Source organism: Neopsephotus bourkii, unplaced genomic scaffold (assembly GCF_033783945.1).
Source record: "Neopsephotus bourkii isolate Nb327-2 ecotype Australia unplaced genomic scaffold, CSIRO-AGI_Nbou_v1 NB_234, whole genome shotgun sequence".
Taxonomy (NCBI): Eukaryota; Metazoa; Chordata; class Aves; order Psittaciformes; family Psittacidae; genus Neopsephotus; species Neopsephotus bourkii.
The window spans coordinates 1,489,282-1,509,663 of record NW_026900744.1 but is presented as its reverse complement, the minus strand read 5'-3'; the positions used below and the strand labels follow the sequence as shown (position 1 = coordinate 1,509,663).

General features: G+C 41.4%; 2 protein-coding genes across 2 annotated transcripts in view; both read right to left on the bottom strand.

Moving 5' to 3' along the window:
* The window catches only part of CC2D1B (coiled-coil and C2 domain containing 1B), a 33,357-nt gene extending 28,756 nt beyond the window's left edge, over window positions 1–4,601 (bottom strand). Inside the window, exons 1-3 of the mRNA XM_061344837.1 lie at window positions 4,461–4,601; window positions 3,867–3,971; window positions 759–900 (exon numbers count right to left, since the gene is read on the bottom strand). Coding sequence (XP_061200821.1) covers window positions 759–900; window positions 3,867–3,932 — 208 coding nt within the window. The 5' untranslated portion in view covers window positions 3,933–3,971; window positions 4,461–4,601. The remainder of the gene's footprint in view (window positions 1–758; window positions 901–3,866; window positions 3,972–4,460) is intronic.
* Window positions 4,602–5,005: 404 nt separating this feature from the next.
* ORC1 (origin recognition complex subunit 1) lies at window positions 5,006–19,699 on the bottom strand. Its single transcript, XM_061344838.1, has 16 exons — window positions 19,571–19,699; window positions 19,069–19,196; window positions 17,571–17,740; window positions 16,762–17,137; window positions 15,810–16,104; window positions 14,452–14,556; window positions 13,911–14,112; window positions 13,283–13,389; window positions 12,384–12,485; window positions 11,783–11,954; window positions 10,917–11,024; window positions 9,995–10,144; window positions 8,714–8,833; window positions 7,920–8,086; window positions 6,706–6,793; window positions 5,006–5,324 (listed from the first exon to the last, which is right to left on the bottom strand). The coding sequence occupies exons 1-16, from the start codon at window positions 19,657–19,659 to the stop codon at window positions 5,130–5,132; spliced, it is 2,574 nt and encodes an 857-aa protein (XP_061200822.1). The 5' UTR covers window positions 19,660–19,699; the 3' UTR covers window positions 5,006–5,129.
* Window positions 19,700–20,382: the final 683 nt, after the last annotated feature.

The window sequence follows — 20,382 nt, the reverse complement described above, 5'->3', positions numbered from 1 at the left end:
CCAGATCAAGGAACTGGTTCAGGTGATAATCCAGCACAACAAGGGAAATGTATTTTTACAGATCAGTTTCCTGAAGCAGCTCAGCCTGCAGCTCTGTAAATATGTACAGCAGCAGCTTAGAGGCAGAGCATGTGCACTAGGGACTGCCCCTCTCAATGCCAGCCTTCATTACCAGCAGTTTATAGCAACCCTGTAAACCACTGCATAGCTGCTTGCAAACACCATCAGACAACATTAATGCATGCTTAAAATGTTAAGAATAGTAAGGATCCAGTCCAAGAGACACTCTAACCTCCTGTCATTTCATCAGTTTCACGATCTCCCTCTTAGGATATTCATTGCTGTAACAAGTACCAATATTTGAGTGCATTCAGTAAATTCAGTTTTTAAACAACCCAAACATAACAACCAAACAACAACTAACCCTCCATAAGAAACAACTCCCTATTGATGATTTAATTCATTTAGCACCTACTATACCTTTTTATGGCTTCATAGGCTAAACAAGCATGTCTTTAGTCATTAAACTGGCTAGCCATCATGCATCCTTATCCTGTGGCTACAAGAGCACAGACAAATAAAGCTTGAGCCCATCTTGTGGAGTTACAACTTAAACCTTTCAAAGTAAAAGAGTCGTTGCAATTTCAGCTTCTATCAGTGATGAAATAACATTTTAGATAAGACAGTGATTTGTAAGTAAGTGGCTTAATAATTTTATTCTGGTTGTCAATAAATAAAATCCAAACACTACAACTTACTTTTCACTTTTGGCTTTGACTTCTCTTCTTTCACTTTCACTCCTGTGATAGCTGCAAGCTCTGCTTCAAGGTCCCCATCATCCCCACCATCCTCTGCAGCCAGCAGCATCTCTTCTGGACTGAAGTCTACAAAAAGCCCCAGCTGGAGCCAAAGGAAAATAAAATACTGCAGTTAGAATAGAGATGACACTCAAACCCATCACACTGCATGGATTACTGAAACATTGTCATGCATTCTGGATTCTGCTCCTTGTTTTTAAGGCCCACTCTCATACCATTTCTATTACCAAAATAATGCACACCAGGCGTTAATCACTGACATAAGGCACATAAATCTTGATAAGCCACAAATACTCCCTCTAAAACTCCACAAAATCAATGATTCCTTAAAATCAAGACTATTTAACAGTCTGACATAATAAAGCAAAACAAAATGATGTCTGTTATACTGAACCTCATGAAGCAGATATCATCAGGGAAGTTCAGGGCAGTTCCTGCTAACAGCTAAGCCAAAAGGTATGCAATCATCATTCACACAATACCAGTCTGACGTGTACACTGCAGAGATTTCCCCCTTGTCTCTTGGAAAAAGCTATGTTCACATACACAGAACTGCTCTGTACTTCTTAACTCAGTTTGTAAATCACAAACACGTGGAAGATGCATGCATACACACAGCCTTACAATGTATTATGGATTACAAATCCAGCAATGCCTATGGTACACTGGGGAAAACAATCAACTGTCTGGACATATCATCAGCTAAGCAACATATCATCATATGCTGCTTATTGTCATACCATCAGCTAAGCAACAGCATCTCAGGCAATCTTATTAATAACAGTAATCAGAATTTGTCAAAGTAGTGCATTTATCACTCAATTGTTGTACAATATGCCAAAGGACATAGGTATCAGAGAAACCTGAGGTCTCAGACTAAAAGGAATTCTTCTACAATACCTTTTTATCGCAATTGTTAACATTGCTGGTTAAGACACTTAACTGCCCCAGAAATAACAACATTTTTATTCACAGTATGCTAAGCTTTTTTATAAACATGAATTAACTGAATTAGGTTCATTCTCTGAGGTCAGAGTAACTTTCCTCAGACTTTTTCTAAGCACAGGCCTCAGTGTGACTTATCCATCTTCACATGACCAAGAAGGCAGCAGTGCAGCCTCTCTTAAGGCAAAGGATTAAAACTCAGTTGTCATTATTACAAGAGTTAACAATCTCCTCCTGCCTCTGAGGATGTGCAGCGCTGCCAGAAGCTGAAGCTGCCTTGTGTAACAACCTTTTTTAACCCTATAGGAATCAAGATGTTGGTGGCTACCGCCTTGAAATGTTTTATGACTCTCTTTCAACCCTTCTATAATCCCAAAGAAGAGTGTGAAACATGGCTTGAGAAACACGGATTCCAATGACCACAACCAGGATTCCAAAGCAGCAGCTATTTGCTAGCCCTGATCCTGCAAGGCACTGGGCAGATCAGTTAGCCACCTTCTGCCTTACTTGTCTCCCTTCTGTAAAACAAAACTAATATATTGGCAGTCTTGGATAGAATGGAAAGAAGATCAGGATACGATTTAGTTAGGAAATATTTATAATGGAGATCTAAAGATTAAAGTGCTCTGGAACATGAACACACCTTATACCAATGTGCAAAATGGATCAGGAGCACACTTGATCCATTCTTCACTACAAGTGTAGACAGTTAAACAAGTGTAGTAATGAATTCAGTCAAGAACAGAATCCAGCAATTCAAGCATTAAGTCTCTCAATCTGTTCAGTAAGCAGCATTTCCAATGAATTTAATGGTATTAAATAAATGCTTAATGAAGCAGAAAAAGAGGTTCTAAAAAACTTGCATTTGATACACCACACAGCACAAAACCAGTTTAAATTGAGTTAATTTGCAAGTGAGCAAGCTATTAGCGTATCTGCGTCAAGAAACAACCCTCTACGCTGTCAGACAGGCTGAATAACCAACTGTATTGAATCAGTAATTAGTAAGGTATGTTAATCAGATCCTTTGTTTATTCTTAATCTTTTTAGAGTGTGGTTCCTTTTTTTTGGAAAGGTGAAAATATATTTTCACCGTTATCTTCTCCCTTGCTCAAATAGACTATCTATTACCTCTCCAACTCAGGAACACAAACTTTCATACTACAGCAGTAGCAAAGTTACAGATCTCTAACTAAATGATTCTGTTTCCAATATGAGAATGCTGGTTCCTAAGAAATCACCAAAAGAGAACATCTTCTCTATTTTCTCTATTCTAACATCCTATTCCTATGTCTCTTTGCATTTCCTTATATTTTTTTATCAGTGACTCCTCCCTCTTGTTACCTGCCTTTATCCTATCTTCAAGTTTCTAAAGTTCCACTGTGGTTCTAACAAATTCTTTACCTGCTCCACCCAGAATTTGCCTTGGCTGTATTTCTGATTTTGACACTGTTGCCTGACTCCCCACACTGGCCAACCATGACTAAATCGTGTTTCTCTCCTCAAGGCTTCTGAAACTACAGCAAAAGGTAAAGACTGTGAAAACCCCCCAACAGACACACATATATCTAAACTCACTTTTAGTGTGACACAGACTTATCAGTCTACCTGTTCCAAGAAAAAATTACTATATACTAGGAAACTGTTTCTGGTGTAGCACCTTAATGCTCTCCCATATGTGCCCCTGAATTTGTTACCTGATACTACAGTCTTTTTATTTCTGTCTTCTTAGAGATGCAAGACAAACCTTGGTATAGTTATTGAAGTTATTAATAAACCTGAGTATACCCGGGGTAGTAAACTACTGTAAGCATGAGTCATGAGGTCTCCTACAAAGATTACAGCATTACAGCATTGCAACATTGTGGCTTCCCTGCAAGACCTCCGCTGTTGCATATCAGGTATTTACTTTGAGAAGAATGTGCTGAAAGAGAAAGCAGGAAAACAGGCACCACGCAATTTAATTTTGCCATGGTCCTGCAGTATCTTATTAACACATAGGAAGATACCAGCAGGAAAACAGCAGGAAGAGGCCTGAGCTGTGGGAGTAGGTTTCCCTACCTGCTTTGCAACCACATCTCCCTGGCCCTTTACCTTCCTTACCTGCTTTGCAACTGCAGCTCCCTGGCCCTTTGCCTGAGGGCTTTTCTTAGGTCTTCTGCCAAGCATGTTGGTTCATTAATTTCAGAGGGCTGTGTCTCTAAGGGACTGAGAGCACACGAAACTGAACGTCAGTATCCCCACCTGTCTCAACGCACCGCAAACCGGACGAAGACAGGCGGCACAGAGGAGGCTGAGCACACCCCTCTAGCACCCCCAAACACCGGGCAACACCAGGAGAGGGGCGAAAGGGACACACACACCACGGAGCACACTCCCCAAGGCCCAGGCCCGTCAGTGCCGCCCTCCCTACAGCCGCAACCCTCCCTCCCTCCGCCTGAGGCGGCTCGCACCCGGCCCGGCCCCGGAGGCGAGCACCACTCGCACCCTCGGGCAGGTCAGCGGGACCCCTCCGTCCCCACAGCCCCGTGAGGGCGGGGCAGGCCCGGCCCGCCCCGTACCCCTGCGGAGCCCTCCCCGCCCCGGCGCAGGGAGGAGCCGGCGGAGGGGATAGGCTGAGAGCGGGGTAAATAACCGCCGCCTGCCGGCCAGGGGCACCGCGATGGGTCAGCCCGTAGCGGGCAGGCCCCGGCTCACCTCGGCCTTCTGCAGCCCGCCCAACGGCGCCCGGTGGAGCACCTCCCGCCCGGCACGGGGACGCCTCGGCCGCGGCTCCAAGGAGGCAGCGCGCCTGCGCGAGGGGGCGGGGCCAGCGGAGGCGGGACCCTCCGGGGCCTCACAGGGCGGCGGGTGCGTACTATGGCGGCGTTACCTGAGGTAAGGGGGGCGAGGAGTGCCTCTTTACAACCAAAATGAACCCCAAAAGCACAAGGTGGTTACTTGGATGACAGTTTATTATGGTGTTTTTATTTTCCTGGTAGGAAACAGCCTCCTCCCTTCAAACGCAAAGTTCCTTTTCATTGTATCATGAAGTTTAAGCACATTTTAATGTGTCTTTTATACCCATTGAAGAAAAGCTATATAAACAGCAATGCCACTAAGACGGCACCAGTTTTAAAAGAAGGCAGTGATGGAAGCAACCCATTCCAAGCTTCCACACCTCAGCTGAAAGGGGACCACTTACCAGAATATCTTAAATAGTTTGATTTCAATTATTTTAAATGCTTTGAAGCAAATTTATTATACCAAAATATACACCAAATATTCCAGCCAGCTATTTAAAAAAATACATATCGCTATTTTGTCAGTAAAAATACACATTAAAATATTAAAATACATATTAAAACCAGTAAAACCTCTCTTTTCCTATTCATCCTTGAGGGCATACATGACATCGTCCTGGCTGACATTGAGTCGCACCCGCAGCTCAAGGTACTTAGCACTGGACTCCACCAGCAAGAGCCTGCAGGCACCAAGTCTTGAACAAATTGCCATCACTTCTGACACTGTAGGGCTTGGGATGCCTTCCATTCTACACAGAGCTATAAGGTGATGATAGATCTGTTAAGAGAGAGAACTAACTGTTAGGGCTTTGTTGAGGAACAAGCAGTTCCAAGCTGTAATTCCCTTTTTCATAGAGCCAAAAAGCAAAACAATTTGCAAACCAACTTGTCTGCAATTTAAGTAACTGGATCATTTTACCTGTTATTACACCTCCTCTTGACTGGGTGGGCTAAAGTTTACCCAAGCAGATTAGGAGCTGCCATACAATTACATACCAGTTCAGTTCACTCAGAAGTGATACTCAGGCCCAGTGGCTGGTAAACACAAGTCACACTGACTACAGACATAGAATCACAGAATAGTTAGGGTTGGAAAGGACCTTAAGATCATCCAGTTCCAACCCCCCTGCCATGGGCAGGGACACCTCACACTAAACCATATCACCCAAGGCTCTGTCCAACCTGGCCTTGAACACCACCAGGGATGGAGCATTCACAACTTCCCTGGGCAACCCATTCCAGTGCCTCACCACCCTAACAGGAAATTTCCTCCTTATATCCAATGTAAACCTCCCCTGTTTAAGTTTTTACCCATTACCCCTTGTCCTATCACTACAGTCCCTAATGAAGAGTCCCTCCCCAGCATCCCTATAGGCCCCCTTCAGATACTGGAAGGCTGCTGTGAGGTCTCCACGCAGCCTTCTCTTCTCCAGGCTAAACAGCCCCAACTTTCTCAGCCTATGAAAGATCACAGCTTAGAAAGGCATGATGCACCTTTAACCACAGGATAACACACTTCTCAAGTCATGCAGACTGGTAAATCTGCAGTAAGAACTAGTTGGGGTCTTCTGCTTTGCTATTTAGAAAAAGCAGATGGAAAAACTTTGGGTGTTAAAGGAAAACCAAGGGGAAAACAAACCAGTCTAACAAAATACTTTCTGAAGTTTGAGTACTGATCGCAGAGCGTATCTATGCAATCAACTGATGCAGATGTTCAGGAGCCAGTAACAGAAAATGCATTAATTAAAATTTAAAATTATGAACCAGCAGAACCAGAAAACTGGCAGGTTATTTTATATATCTAGCTCTAAACATTTTTCCAAGTGTTAACATTGAGCTTCCATACTGTGAATTATGACATTGACTCTGTGCAGAGACTTCACAGCACTGCTGGTACCAAGTATTTTATGGGCCTCCTAAAAAAATTGATATCTCTGCCTCTATTGAGAAAGTGCTGTGGAAGTTGGAATCAACTTTCAGTTTTCCTCCTTGAACTACATTGTCTGATTATATTATATTGTCTTCCATCAAGTTTTAAGACTAAAAACTCCAAGTATTTAAATAGTTACGCTTTAGCCTGACCAAAAAAAGAGGGTGTGTAAAACTAAGGGGTAAAAGTGCCAAAATTAAGGGGGGTAAGACTCAGAACACAAAGGTACCTGTTGAACTGTTGCCTCTTCAACTCCTGCCCTGTGAAACTCTGCTAAAATTGCCTTCAAAAAGATTTGTTCATGGAGTGAGGCATTCCTGCATATCAAAACAAACAGACAAAAGTCAATCTGTGAAGTTTAGAACTTATGAAACATTAAAGTCTGGAAGGGAAATTATTGCTTGGTAACTACCTATTTAAATGCAGGTTATCCTTCTACCATAGAGGGGCAGTCTGTGTCAACCAGCCATCGTATTACAGCCTGCAGCTCTGGCACCACAATGCACTGGCATTTCATGTCATCTCACCTCTTTCAATGTATCTGAACACAGCATTTCATTCCATGCATCATAAATGTTCTGCGGTGTGTATTGATCAACTCACATTCATGAATTTACAAATTAACATTGAGGCTTCCAGGCACAAGTAGCACATTAAAAGCAGAATATCCAATTTTCATCCCTCAGTTCCCCATCTTTGATGAAACAGTTTGGGGTGTTTTGTTTTTGACCAGAACTGGTAAAGCATTTTACCAGTTCAGCTTGTGGAGACCACTGAAAGTCAACAGAATTTCTCATTCCCTTAGGAAACCTTTTGGAAGTCCCAAGAATCTATTTATGTTAAAGAAAGAAACCAGTTCAAATGGGAACTTCTTGCATCCTGCTTAGGCATCAGTGGCTGCATCTAAGCGAGCAAGGATGGTGGCATAATACAAGCAGGTATGTAGAGGGGAATAGTTTGACTCTTGAGGACCCGATGACTACACTATGCACCTCTGAGTGGTTTTTCCTTCAGTTTGGCTCTCAGTCTGGTCCATTAAGCCGGTATTAGTAGTGTTTGTAGTTGTGGGCACATGAGTAAATTCTCTAGATTTAGTCCCAACTGAAAGGAATTCAAATATACTTACTTGGAAACTGCTGCCTAGTGAAATCAGTGTACAGTAAGCAGGGACAAACAAGAAATTCCAAAAGCCCCCTCCTGATCTAAACATCCTGTATAAACCTGTACAAGGGTTTCTGTGCCTTTGTTTCCCCTGTCTTAAATTCCTGTTTTGTACCTCTCTCTCCCAGCTATGCTACAAGGTTTGTTTTGTATCACGCTTTAATAAAGCACAGTGCCTCACATATGCTCCGAAACAGTGGTGAGGACAGACTGAGTGGCTTTGGAAAAGAAGTGAAGTGAAAGAGACATAAAAGCAAGGAGATTCCTCTGGGATGTTTTTACCTGATTGCATTTACATATGGTGATGAGAACATTTCATCTATGGCTTCAGTCACATGGGCCATCCTGACTATCTCAGGAGTTCCCTTTTGGCTATCAAACTCACAGATCTCAGTGGCCCTTCTGCAGATGTCAAGACAACGCCTGGCATCACCAGACAGTGCTGCCACCTGGAAGTGAACAGGACAGGTTTGTATATACTACAAGTTGAAAAAGAGTATAGAAGAATCAATAGACAAAATCCAATAAAACAACCCAACCACAAAACAGAAGAGCAATGCTACTGTGAACTGTGTTATTCAAACTGGGATTCTAGGAACGATCTCACTGACCAAACCCAACAGAAGTAGCCCTGCTACACCATGATTTGGTCCTCACAAATTCAAGACTGATCTTTTTGCTGTAATCACAGAAGTCAGAGGTTAAAAAAAATAATGTAGGAAATTCAATCCACTGCCACACAGGGTTTTTTTTAGGATCATCCCATGACTCACATTATACCAAACACTGGAGAAAGCTGACATCATTACACATGACTTGTCATATCTCCAGCTCTTGGAATATACTCCCGCCTTCACAACGTAGGTGGGAAATGCAAGGACACTGCTTTAGCAATGTTTCCTGCAAAAATACCCTGTATACCTTACAGAGAGCATAATGTGAGATCTGCTACTTGCACCCCACTTGTCTCCAATACAGAACCACAGACCAAGCCTGACTACTAAGATTCTCCCCTGCTGTACTCCACACTCTCTACCTAGCACAACACAGAGGATGTACATCTGCACTGGGCTTACCTTTCTGGAAACCAGCTGAATTGCATCCTCTTCAAATGCGTTCATGTTGTTCAGTCTGGATGAAATAATTTGCTGTAGCTGTTTGTAGGTGTAGGGCTGAAATGACATTCTGGTGAGGCCCTATAATAAATAATACAACACAGTGAAAAGAGTTTGTAATGCTTGAAAACTCTCAACTGCTCAAGCATAGCCTGTGTAGTTGGTTTTATTTTCTCTACTAGGAATACTCTCTTTCACATCCTTCTCCTCCAGTGGATATGCTCCAATCAGTTGCTCCACTTTGTGAAGTAAACATGCAAATCCACTAAACTGACTAAGTGAGGATCCCTGTTGGAACTCGCCACTGAAAGGCCTGAGGAGCAAATGAAGTTGCTATCAGAGTTCAGATTTCCTCTTGCAAAACTTGTAAACAAGTCGGAGCCACCTAATATGAAAACCTTTTGATTACAACTGATGTACACTCTTTTTTAACACAGAAACAGCAGAAGCTCTGAACGAATATCCATCTTTCCTTTAGCAAATCTGTATACATGTATAGTTATACTATTGACTTCATGTTAGCAATCAAACTGCTTTCAGAGGAGGACTATGTGTTAGAGATGGTGCACTGTCTTTCATATTCTACAGGAGGCCTGAGTTTTGCATTTCTTATGCAAAATTCTTCTCCCTTGTGACTATATGGACTCAGCTGATCTGCAGGTTTAGCGGGTGGAGGAAAGCAATTCACACACTGTGGAGCTATTTGAGTCACGGAAGGTTGGAGGCACAGAGCACTGATTTTCACAAATCACTTTTCAGAGCAGCAATAAAGATATAACCCAGGAAAATGTATTCAACATCTAACTTTCTGTCCAAAGGGATCCGACAAAAGGAATCTACAAGCTGGTGATGGCTAACAGATAGAACTAACTAGGTGGCTGGAATGCAAGGGGAAGAGGAAGGGAAACCAGAAGATAGTTTTCCTGAGCTCCAGGCTAGGCGGCTTAACCGTGAAGCAGGACATTTGATTATCCAGATTTTAATACGTTTAAAAGACATCTGCATTCCTAATTCATACTTACAAGAACATAGTGTACTTACACAGCATAACATCTGATCAGCAAGATGGCTCTTTGCTAAAATTTATGTGTTCATTATCAGCCCTCTGGAGAGGGAATTACAAAAGCATTGTTCAACCTCTGATGTAACCAATCCTGCCTTTCTCCTGGATTACCTTTAATTGCATATAGTATTTAATCTCTTTTCATTCTACAGCATAGCAACAGAACTGCTAGGACATACCAGCCTGCTAGCTACTCTGTTCATCATTATCCTCTCCGGCAAGTCCATGGTGTTAGCAATGGCCAAGATGATTAATTTGGAGTGCTTTTGAGTTGGCCAGTCAAATAAATTGTACATCACATTCTGTTTCCGGGTCCACAGAAGATCAAGCTGCAGAGGCAGAAAGAGAAGAATTAGACTAAAAAAGAATAGCTTTGTATTTACCAGACCTGATGGGGGTGAGAGAGCCAACTCTGCTACATAAGACTTCTTATGTGATTTTGAACAAGCTGCCTCTATTGCATTTCCTTTACCCATCTACTAGTAGGACTGCTTTCTCTGAGTTAGGGCATTAATCTCTTTTGGAAAAGCGCAGTCCTACTACATGCTTGAGCAGTATTAATCACAGTAGAGCGATTAAACAGCTGGAAATTTTAAATGCTATTGTGATATTAATGCCACATCTAACAAGATTAAAAGACCCTCCATGTGAGAACCTGAATAAGCTCACAGCAAAAAAGAAGTGTGTATTTGTTTATTACTGAACATAGCTCACTTGAAGGAGTTTCAAAACTGGATATGATTTATTTCATGCTGAGTTTTCACAGTGGAAAAGCATCAGCTTCCAGACAAAATACAGTTGAATTCTGTGGCATTTAGGACTTGACAGAACAAGTCATTCTATGATTTGGACCAAAACAAAACATAAACCCAATGTGAAATCTGTGGCAGAGAACAAGGTAGCAACAGGATACTTGCTCATTTAAATTCAGTTTCCTAATAAGGCTAAGATGAACTATTTGTGTGACTGATCTGCCAAGTCTGTTCCTTTTACATCACATATGATACACTCTAAGCATGTATAATTTGTCTGTCTTCATCCTGCAACAAATAATTTCCTATAATACGTCAGGGAAAGAGAAAGAAGGATTCTTTGTCTCACCTCATCCACTACCAGCACTGTGGTCTTCCTCTTTGGTCCAGGTGTACTGAACAGTTTTCCCAACAGTACTGCAGCATGGGTTGCAGTCACCTTTTGACCTGTCAGTAACTGGACAAGGATTAAACAATGCTGCAGGTTAATCACACCAAAACTTTGGAAATAGGAAGTTTAACTCCTGTTTGGTTTTAACTTTTCTCTAGCAATCAACACCAAGCATCATTTTGGCACGGGGAAGTGGGGTTGTGAGTAGAAAAGTAGCTCATAAGACACTCAGGTCTCCCAGAAGCTGTCCATAAAGGAGCACAGAAGAATACATAGCTGAAGAGAAAGGCCTTTAGAATTTACTGCAATTATATAAAAACAAGCACAGTCAGTAGTCCCAGATGAGATAACTGCTGACTAGTTTGTCATAGAAGTCCAGTATTGTTGACAGAGACAGTCCCTCTTTAGCTGGATTGCTATCACGACAGGCTAGTTAACAATTAAGACCCTCTTAGTAATTATTGTACTGCTACACCAACTTCCAGAGTTGTCATCTCAGTAACTTTTTAAACAGGAAAAGTTATAGAAGGGGAAACTATAAGAAGAATCTAGTTTAGATTTAAACCTGAGTGTATGTAATCAGGCTATTTCCCAGCCACTGCCCTTACGCAGCTGAAAGCAAAAGAGTTCAAGAAGTTGTCCATCACCTCCAGTTAACTATATTTGATACTCCTCTAAGACAAAAGCATAGTCTCTCAGAGGGACTATTTTATTTGGAGGTATTGATATGTTAAGTGCCTTCAATACTGTAACACGTTGAGGATCTAATGGCAAAGAATAAGATCTCTTTCAAACCAGAAAGCCACTGACAAGGCTTTACTTACCTCCAGTATCTGCACATAAGCTTGGTGAGGGTCAGTCAGCTTCATGCCATTGATCTCTAGAAAGTGGAATGATGGTAGCTCATCATTCTCTGCAGCTTGCTGAAGACAGCGTATCACTTCACGGACAGTTGCAGTTTTACCAGTACCAGGCACTCCAGAAATGTACATGCACCTACAGAAGGAGAACACCTCCTCAGCAGCCTGAGCAGAATGCTAACACTCTTAGGATTAATGAGCTGGAAATTCCTGGGCTCTGAGACCAGCCTTGAATACTACTCCTTTGTCACTCCAGGCAAATACTTTATGAATATAATTTACCTCTTTAAAAAGAAAGAAAATAAATGGTTTCCCAGACATCTAAAATTCACTAGTTATCTTTTGGTCTTTAATTTAAATCTGCACAATAAAGGAGCCCACATTATTTCTATGCACAACCCTTCTTAAGGAAGCAAAATACCAAGAGAATTCAGCTAGAAACTTTAATTCAGTCAAATGATGATAACCTTTTAAATAAAAGCTTTGTTGATTGTCTGACACCACAACATCGCTGTTATGCTATAGGGAGATGTGCTGTTGGTTACAGTCTCAACAACAAACTCACCCTCCTGTTTCATCAATAAGCTTGCTTTCCACAAAGTTATAGATGTCCTGGTACTCTTCCTCACGACAGGGCAGAGATTCTGGGACAGCAGAAACGTGCAGCCTTTGGATTAAAAATAAGAACAAGAAAAAGAAAGTTTAAATGAGGTCCAAGGTTTGCATTTTTGCAGTTCTACATGAAGGGCCTAGTGAGGAACACAAGGAACCAGGTGCTCCACCTCTCACAGCTGTGTGTAGCTTTCCAAATCTCTTACGTACTTTAAGCCTGAACACCATTGTCAAACATCCCCAAAAAAATGGCCTTGTCTCTCTAGATGTATTACGGGCTTAAAGAGGGCTGAATAATCATCTTCAGAAACAATCAGCATGAATATGCAGTAGTAAAGATCTAGTTGGTTTAATTCACAAAAATACTGCCAGTGTAGACGTGGGATAAACCAGGGGAGACTGCTTAGAGGAAACTGAAAAAGCTACAACTCAAAGATACAACTGACTGAAAGATACAGTCAGCCCTGAATGCCTCCCCCTACTGTGAACATCTACAATGACAGCTATAAAGCTTTTTCATACATTAAGAGGAGACAGATATTATACCTTTAAAATCTAAAGCTAGTGGAAGAGGATCTTTGTTTTTCTAATGTTGCACAAAATAAATATACTTAATTCTGCAGAATTTAGCATGGACTCGTTGTAAAAGTATATTGTAAATGCTACTATTATTTGCAAAGCTGGTATTGTACTGTAAATTCATAAATGCTCTGCTGGTATCAAAACATAATGCATTTTTACCAAATTTAGACAACATGGTAAAGATAACATTTCCCTACTTCAGCACAGCCTACTGCTATGCACACCTGATGCAGAAAAGATTATTTCCTCCCTGAGCACACGTTACACTACCTTAATCTGGCCTCTTCTAGTACACTGGCTGGTTTCTGTGTTGCATTTTTGCGCTTGGGAATCTCAGGAGTTGCATTCCGGGGTGTCTTGGGTGTGCCTGGCAAAGGCTGCAAAGAAAAGTTCCAACCTCATACTGATTTTCTACAAACAGCAATTTCTGTTGGAGGCTGATCATTCATACAAGTTTCCCAAACATTGATTGGGGATGCCAGAGTATAAGATGAACAGAGAAACGATCTTTACAAAGGGAATTACAAACAAGCCTCATACCCTTTTCTTCCCAAAGATAAAAAAGAAATTGGAAAGGGATGGTGACACCAACAGTTACACCTTTTAACTATCTGAAGGACTTTTAAATCTTGAATGCTTTTCTGAAGTGCTGTGTTACAAAGTGATCTGGTTCTTAAGAAACAGCAAGCAACTAGGAGTTGTTCTATCCGAATTCCGTTGTCCAAATACACAAGTGTTTTATACATTTGTATATCCTACTCGTATCAAAGATCCTATGAATCAAGATAACATTTCATTAAAAGCTAAGGGGTTCAGATACTTCATTTGATACACAGGCATCAAACATTCCAATAACTGGCTTGGAAATAATAAACCATCTCTCTCACATGGAACTTACAGTTCTCTTTGGGGTCTTGGCAGGGGTGTGAACTGAAGACTTCCTTGAAGATTTCGGGGTGCTGACTGTTCCACTTAATTTAGTTTTCTTTTCTGGTGTAAAGATCTCATCATCCTCTTCTTCCTCACTACTTGAAGAGGAGAAGCTCTCTGAGCTAGATGAAGACTCCTCTTCCTTGTTCAACTCCAGTGCATTTAATATGCTACAAGAAACAGAAATGAAGAGTTTTAAAGAAACCACATACACCACTGCACACTGCAAAGTATCATTTGTACATTTTCAGCTTTTTTGGTAGTTACCATAACGGATAAGCCAACATAGTTGCCACTTGAGCTGTTCATTTGCCACATCTATTTAACAAACTGGTTTAAAGGAAGTCAGTTTTCTGATGAACACCACGAGTTGGCTTTAGTTTTTATTCATGCTGCAATTGAGCTGTGCTACTAGACCCATTTGCATTTTACTGTTAAGCTAGACAAACTTCTCAAGGCTTCAAGCTGTCAATAGCAACATGAATAAGAGAGCAGACACAAAAGTTCACCTGATTTGCTCTGCAATGCGAGAGCTTGTCTGCTGCACACAACTTCTTCTAGAGCGAAAGGTCAGTACACGGCTCCGACGACGCAGCTCCCAGCATTTCTTTGGACTGTAAAGAAAGAATACAAACCTGTTTGTATTTCTTTGCATTACACTTGTGAAGATGAAGCCTTTCAAACTTCAGGCTCAGTTGGTACTACACCTGTCAATCCAGCATGAATTCTTGTTGACAGTTATGTACAGATTGGCTATGGCATGGATATTGACAGTACAGTTTCTCCTCTCTCCAATATATCTTTGCCAAGGAAAAAACCCAAACAAACAAAATATTTACTATAGTAATTTCGAGTTAGCAGCCAAATTATTCTGTACATGTAACACTGCCAAAATGAAGAGACAGGGGCTCCAAACAGTTGCGGGTTTGGTTGGTTGGAAGTGGTTGTCGTTTGTCTTTTCTCTTTCTTAGGCTCTTCTTCATCCCTATCACGGGAACATTTTACTGTTAATACAGCCTTCCAGGTAATTCAAAGGACACAATGGGATGAATTATAGATGTTTTATTTGTTGATGGCTCTTAGAATTTTTTTTAGATCTAGAAATACTGCTGAATGCTATTACCTTTATCAATGAAGGGCAAATGTTTTTATGCTATATAATAAGTGACAAAACCAAAGTGCAGATCCACCAAGTGTTGCATCCACACCTTTATACTTTGAAAGGAGGAACATGACTTGGTTTTACCTTGCAACATTTTACACAAGAAAGTCTGATCCATTCTCCTCCTGCCCCAGCTTAATCCCATTTTTAACGACTGTGTGAAGATAAACTTAAATATTTATGCTTTATGAGTTTTAATTTCTTTTCTGCATAAAAATTAGCATGAAAGTATACATCCAAATATCATGAGAACTCTCATGAGGCCAATTACATCCCTTTCTACTTATCACCAGTTGTCACAAATAGGGCACATTTGAGCCTGTGACACGTGTACTGCTGGGAAAATGATTCTTACCCATGTTGATGAGTACAAACCATAATGATCAGTAATACAGCTTTAGTTCCCTCTTACATCATCCTACCATTCCCATCTACAGCATCTTCTCTCTGTTCTTGTTATCACAAACAGCGTGCATCCATCTCTTTGAAGTCAACTCCTCTTGTGATCCCCCTAATCACTCATTCATCTCCCAGGCACACGCTTTCTAAAGCTTCAGTGCTACCCCCCTTCTCTCAGTTATCTCAACAGGCAAAACATGGTACACTCAGAGACTTCACCCTCCAGAAGTCTTTCGTAAGTGTGCGTTAAGAGAACTACACACAAACAGAACTCCCATGCAAAAGTAATTATAAAAAGGCACTTACGATACCGCGTCATTTTTCACATCAAGATTCTTGGCTTTCTCACTGGAGTCTTTGACATTACAGGGGGATAATTGTAATGATTCAGTAAACTTCTGCCAGTACTCTTCAGTGTCAAATCCTGACTTTTCCTTATCATCAGTATGAGGTATTTTTGGTGGTGAGCTTAAAATGCTGGTGAATTTCACTTTTCTTTTAGTAACTGATGGTTTTAGTGGTGCTATACCACCAAAGTCATCATCCAAAAGATCCAAAACTTCACATCCCAGGAATCGGTCTTTATGAGATTGCGTGGGGCCTAGGAATCAAGAGCAAAATTGAACTTTTGTCAGGCTTTAATATGACTGGTTTGGTTAATTTTCAGAAGACGTGGTAAGACTGGGTCAATGGCTGCCATTCAAATGAAAGGATAAGGCATTACACTCCAGGAACAAGGAACTGAATCGCTAGAAGGAAGACGCTTCCTCCAAAATGACAACTAAATAGAATACAACCTGGTGTTTTTCCAGTTTTCTAACCCACCTCCATCACTTACAACTTTAGTCAGGCTCCAGTTTGAAAATGCTGCATGTTACACAGGATCCAATGTGCTTATTCGGTGTAAGCCCAATATAAACATCGTGGGGCACCATTACTCAGAAGATTCAAGTGAGATGTTCCGAGGTCAAGTTAGGCTGGTCGGTAACATTTCAACACTTTAAATGTAGACTTACCAGTTGCAAATAAAACATTTGTAACAGCAATTGGATATAAGCAGTACAGTTCCTTGGAATAACAGACATAAGACAAACAACTGACGCACCCAAAAGTCAGGCTTGGGCTAACCCCAGAACCTGCATATAACTAAAAATACCGATGTTGAATATTACCATCATTTGAACTACACAAAATGAAGAGGCACTAAACATACTCCATTCAAAACTACCAAATAGACAGAATATTGCCATATACGTACTGTTTAACAGTAACTTCTTCCTCGCTATTGGAGTTTTGATGCCATTAGCCCCTCTTTGTGAATGTCTCTCCTTAGCGAGGGAGGACTTGGAAGCAGAATGTTTCGATTCGATTTCCAACTCAACAGGGTTTGGTTTTGTAGCACTCCGAACACCACTTTCTGTCTCTTTTTTCAGAGGAGAAATGATGTCCAAAGGAATAAATGAGTTCGAAGAGTTTAGGATGCCACCTCCTTTCTTGTTAGCTTCTTTCAGCTTAGAGAATATGTCAGGGGACAAAGTCTTAAAGCATTTCCCATCCCAAGACTGTTTTACATAGAAAATGTTTTCCTTGCACAATGCAATAGGTGGTTCCTCCTCCAGATGTAGGGGTATTACCTGTAAAAACAGAAAGTACCAAAACACACATACCTTAACATTTACTGTTAATTTAGCATTCAAGTAATTTCATAGCATTCAACTGTTTTCTAATCATATATCTTGTTATTGGAACTCATGCAATCCTTTGTTATATAGGGAAACATTCAACTTACATTTGCACTAGCATAAGCTTATTGCACTACAGAACTCCCATTCACATAACTTTTTTACATACAAACCTGTAAATGAGCTGGCTGCCAACAACCAAAGTGATTTTAGGATGGAAGAAAGAACATTAAGTTTTCAATGATCCTAACGTACGTCAACTGCAGTAACAAATATACATCACACATTTGGTTTGGGAGGGAATAAAGTAGCTGCACTGTTCTATTATGCTTTCCAGATTGATTCTGTTTCTTCCCTGTGTGTGTAGAGGGGCTGCAGTACATACCGTGGTGCTTTTAATAATGGTCTCTGCAGCAATATCAGTGTCAAAGCCAGGAACCTGATCAAAAAACACCTCCTGGGAAGAAACCTCTCTTTTAAGCAGTTTCCGTTTGTTCGGTGGTACCTCTGTAACATGAGAGAACCACTGCACAACTGCACGTTTCACCTGCGCACCTGCAACAGTGAAAACAAGTCAGTGAACAGTAAGAATTTCATTGTATCCCAAACAGTTATTACCTGACCTCAGTGACTTGAAGCTGAAATGCCATCAAGGATTGAAGCCCACCCTGAACATGAGCGAGACAGCATCGGAGAAGAGATCTCAATTCCCATTTTCTAAACTAAATTGAAATGTTTGACCTGAGACTTCTAAGGACTAAGACAACCTACACAAGGGTATCAATCAGGACACCTGGAGACCAGCTCCAGACACTATTACAAATGAAGAGGTTCCTTATTTGCATAGATGTGATCTAACTGAACCCCACTATCCAAAAGCAGCAGCATAAAAGGAGAACTGAGAAATTTCACAATGTTATTTTAATGTTGGTGTATTTTAAAAGTAAGGCAGGAACATATTCACTGCCTAAGAAACCAGCACATCCTGCTGCTGACAGATCTAGGAGGAGTATCTGTTGGTAGCATTTATTCAGACTAGGTGTGTAGAGAGCTGAAAGACACATTTGGAATATATTACAACTGAATACTAAGTTACTGTCTACATTATAAATGTTCATCTTCGAATGAAAATAAAGCCACATTTCTTTAAACCTCTCAAAGATATATAACAAAAGGAAAATCTTGTTTTCAAGGAAACTTCATGGATTTCTTTCCAGCATGAGAATATTCAGTTATGTTACAATAAATGTGTATTAGTAAATAAAGAAGCTGGAGTGAGATGTATTTATGATTTTAAAAAAGGAATATAAAAAAAACCCTGAAAATGTCATTATGCTGGCCCAAAACAAACCACATGTTCAAAGAAATCAGACTTTGCTAATGAGCAGTTTCTAATCCAGATAAAGGCATAGCCTTTGTATAACCTTCTATGATTTATCTCTTTATATTAATATTTACCTACAAACAAGTAGTTCTACAAGGTGCAGAAGCCACGAGCCCCATTTATCCAGCCTTGTACCTTGTTGCTAAGTAACCTGATGTCTAATGAGATGCAAGTTCCAGGGCTGTAGTACCCTTGCTCCACTTGGATTCTCCAGTCTAAGTAAAGCATGAGCTCACAAGATCTTCTCAAGAACTACTTCTTTTAAATCAGGCAGCTAAACAAGAAGATTGCAAGAACTTCATATTTAAGCTATTTACCTATAAAATCTAGCTGAAGTTTGCTATCAGCCCCAAATAACTGGGGAGCATGTCAATATAGAAGCACTGATTTCCTTCGTAAATTAAATCAGTGGTATAGTGTCAATGCTCACTTCGCCCCCAAGGGCAACTTAAGGACATTTTGTGATTTCTCAGATAGGAAACGAGGTTTTATTTCTTACCATCTTCATACAGATCCAGGAGCTGTGCCACAAAAGGTTCATCCGCGTTCTCCCCTTCTACTAAAATGAAGTCACCCACTCGTATGCAGTGTTCTGTTCTGCTGCTTTCTGAGGTAATAAGGATTCCCCTAGAAAATGAAACACACGTGCAGATGAACAGGATTCCATATTCCTCATAAGTCACGTATCACTAAAGCTGATGGCCTGTCAACTTCAGAGCTGCTTACACCCCTTCTTGCAAAGCTTACAGTTTAGTTTCCCAATTAAAAGCTTACATATATATTTCAATTTGATTTAATGCTTACGCACAGATTACTTACCTGTCTTCGGTTACACATTACAGACTTATAATTCAAGAGCCTTATACTTTCGTTATAGACACACAATGTCCTGACACACTGCCCCAAACTGGCTGCCACATTAACCTAAACAATGTCGGAAGGGTAAAGAAACCTTCACGGGTGGAGTTCCCCTGAGCAAGCCAGAAATAAATGTCACTTACTTGTACTTCGTAGTCCTCAGTTTCCTGTCCGAGCTCATGGGATTCCCATACCAGGAGTAGATAACTTTGCTTTGCTGCCGGGTGTTCATGATTCCCAAGGAAACGCTAAAATAAGCAATTGTTTAATCAGTATTTAACAATAAAAGCGGGGAAAGGCTCAAGATGGCGAGATACAGAAATCCCATCCCCTCCTTCATCCTGCATGAGGAAAATGCGGGCGCTTGTCCCGAGGGTGGAGAGGAATCGTTCAACACTCGGCTATAGGAGCACACCTCACAGTCGCTGACACACTTCCATCCCTGGCGGTGCTCAAGGCCAAGGTGGACACAGAGGCTTGGAGCAAGATGCTCTAGTGGAAGGTGTCCCTGCCCGTGGCAAGGGCTGGAACTGGATGAGCTTTAAGGTCCCTTCCAAAACAAAACAGTCTGGGATGATTTTGTGACAAACGCGATTCCCCTGCCTGCTTTGCTTATTCACAGCGGTGGTTATCAGCTGTTCCTGCTTACTGCCAGGCCTTTCCGCTCCGCGGGCCCGCCGACCCCCTCCGCGACGGTTCCTTTAAATTTCAGGGGTTTTCCCTTCCCCTATTTTTTCCCTTTCCCCCCCCAATAGAAAAGCCCTTTCCCTCCGGAAACAGCCCCCTCACCCGCACCAGGCCGTTTAGAGAGCTCGGCCAGGGCTCTCCCCTCAGGAAACCCGCAGCTCCTCCGCCGGTGCGGCCAGGGCGCCGGAGGGGGCCATCAGCACCACCGGATCGGATGTGCTGAGGGGCACCGGAGGCGCTGCACCACCTCACACAGAGCCACTCACCC

Bases quoted from the DNA above. Each gene is read 5' to 3' on its own strand.
- ORC1 (XM_061344838.1), bottom strand. From the start codon at position 19,659: ATGAACACCCGGCAGCAAAGCAAAGTTATCTACTCCTGGTATGGGAAT. The intron at 13,390-13,910 runs GTAAGTTCCATG...TTTTCTTTGCAG, and splicing joins CCAAGACCCCAAAGAGAACT to CCTTTGCCAGGCACACCCAA. The intron at 6,794-7,919 runs GTAAAAACATCC...TTTGATATGCAG, and splicing joins CCATATGTAAATGCAATCAG to GAATGCCTCACTCCATGAAC.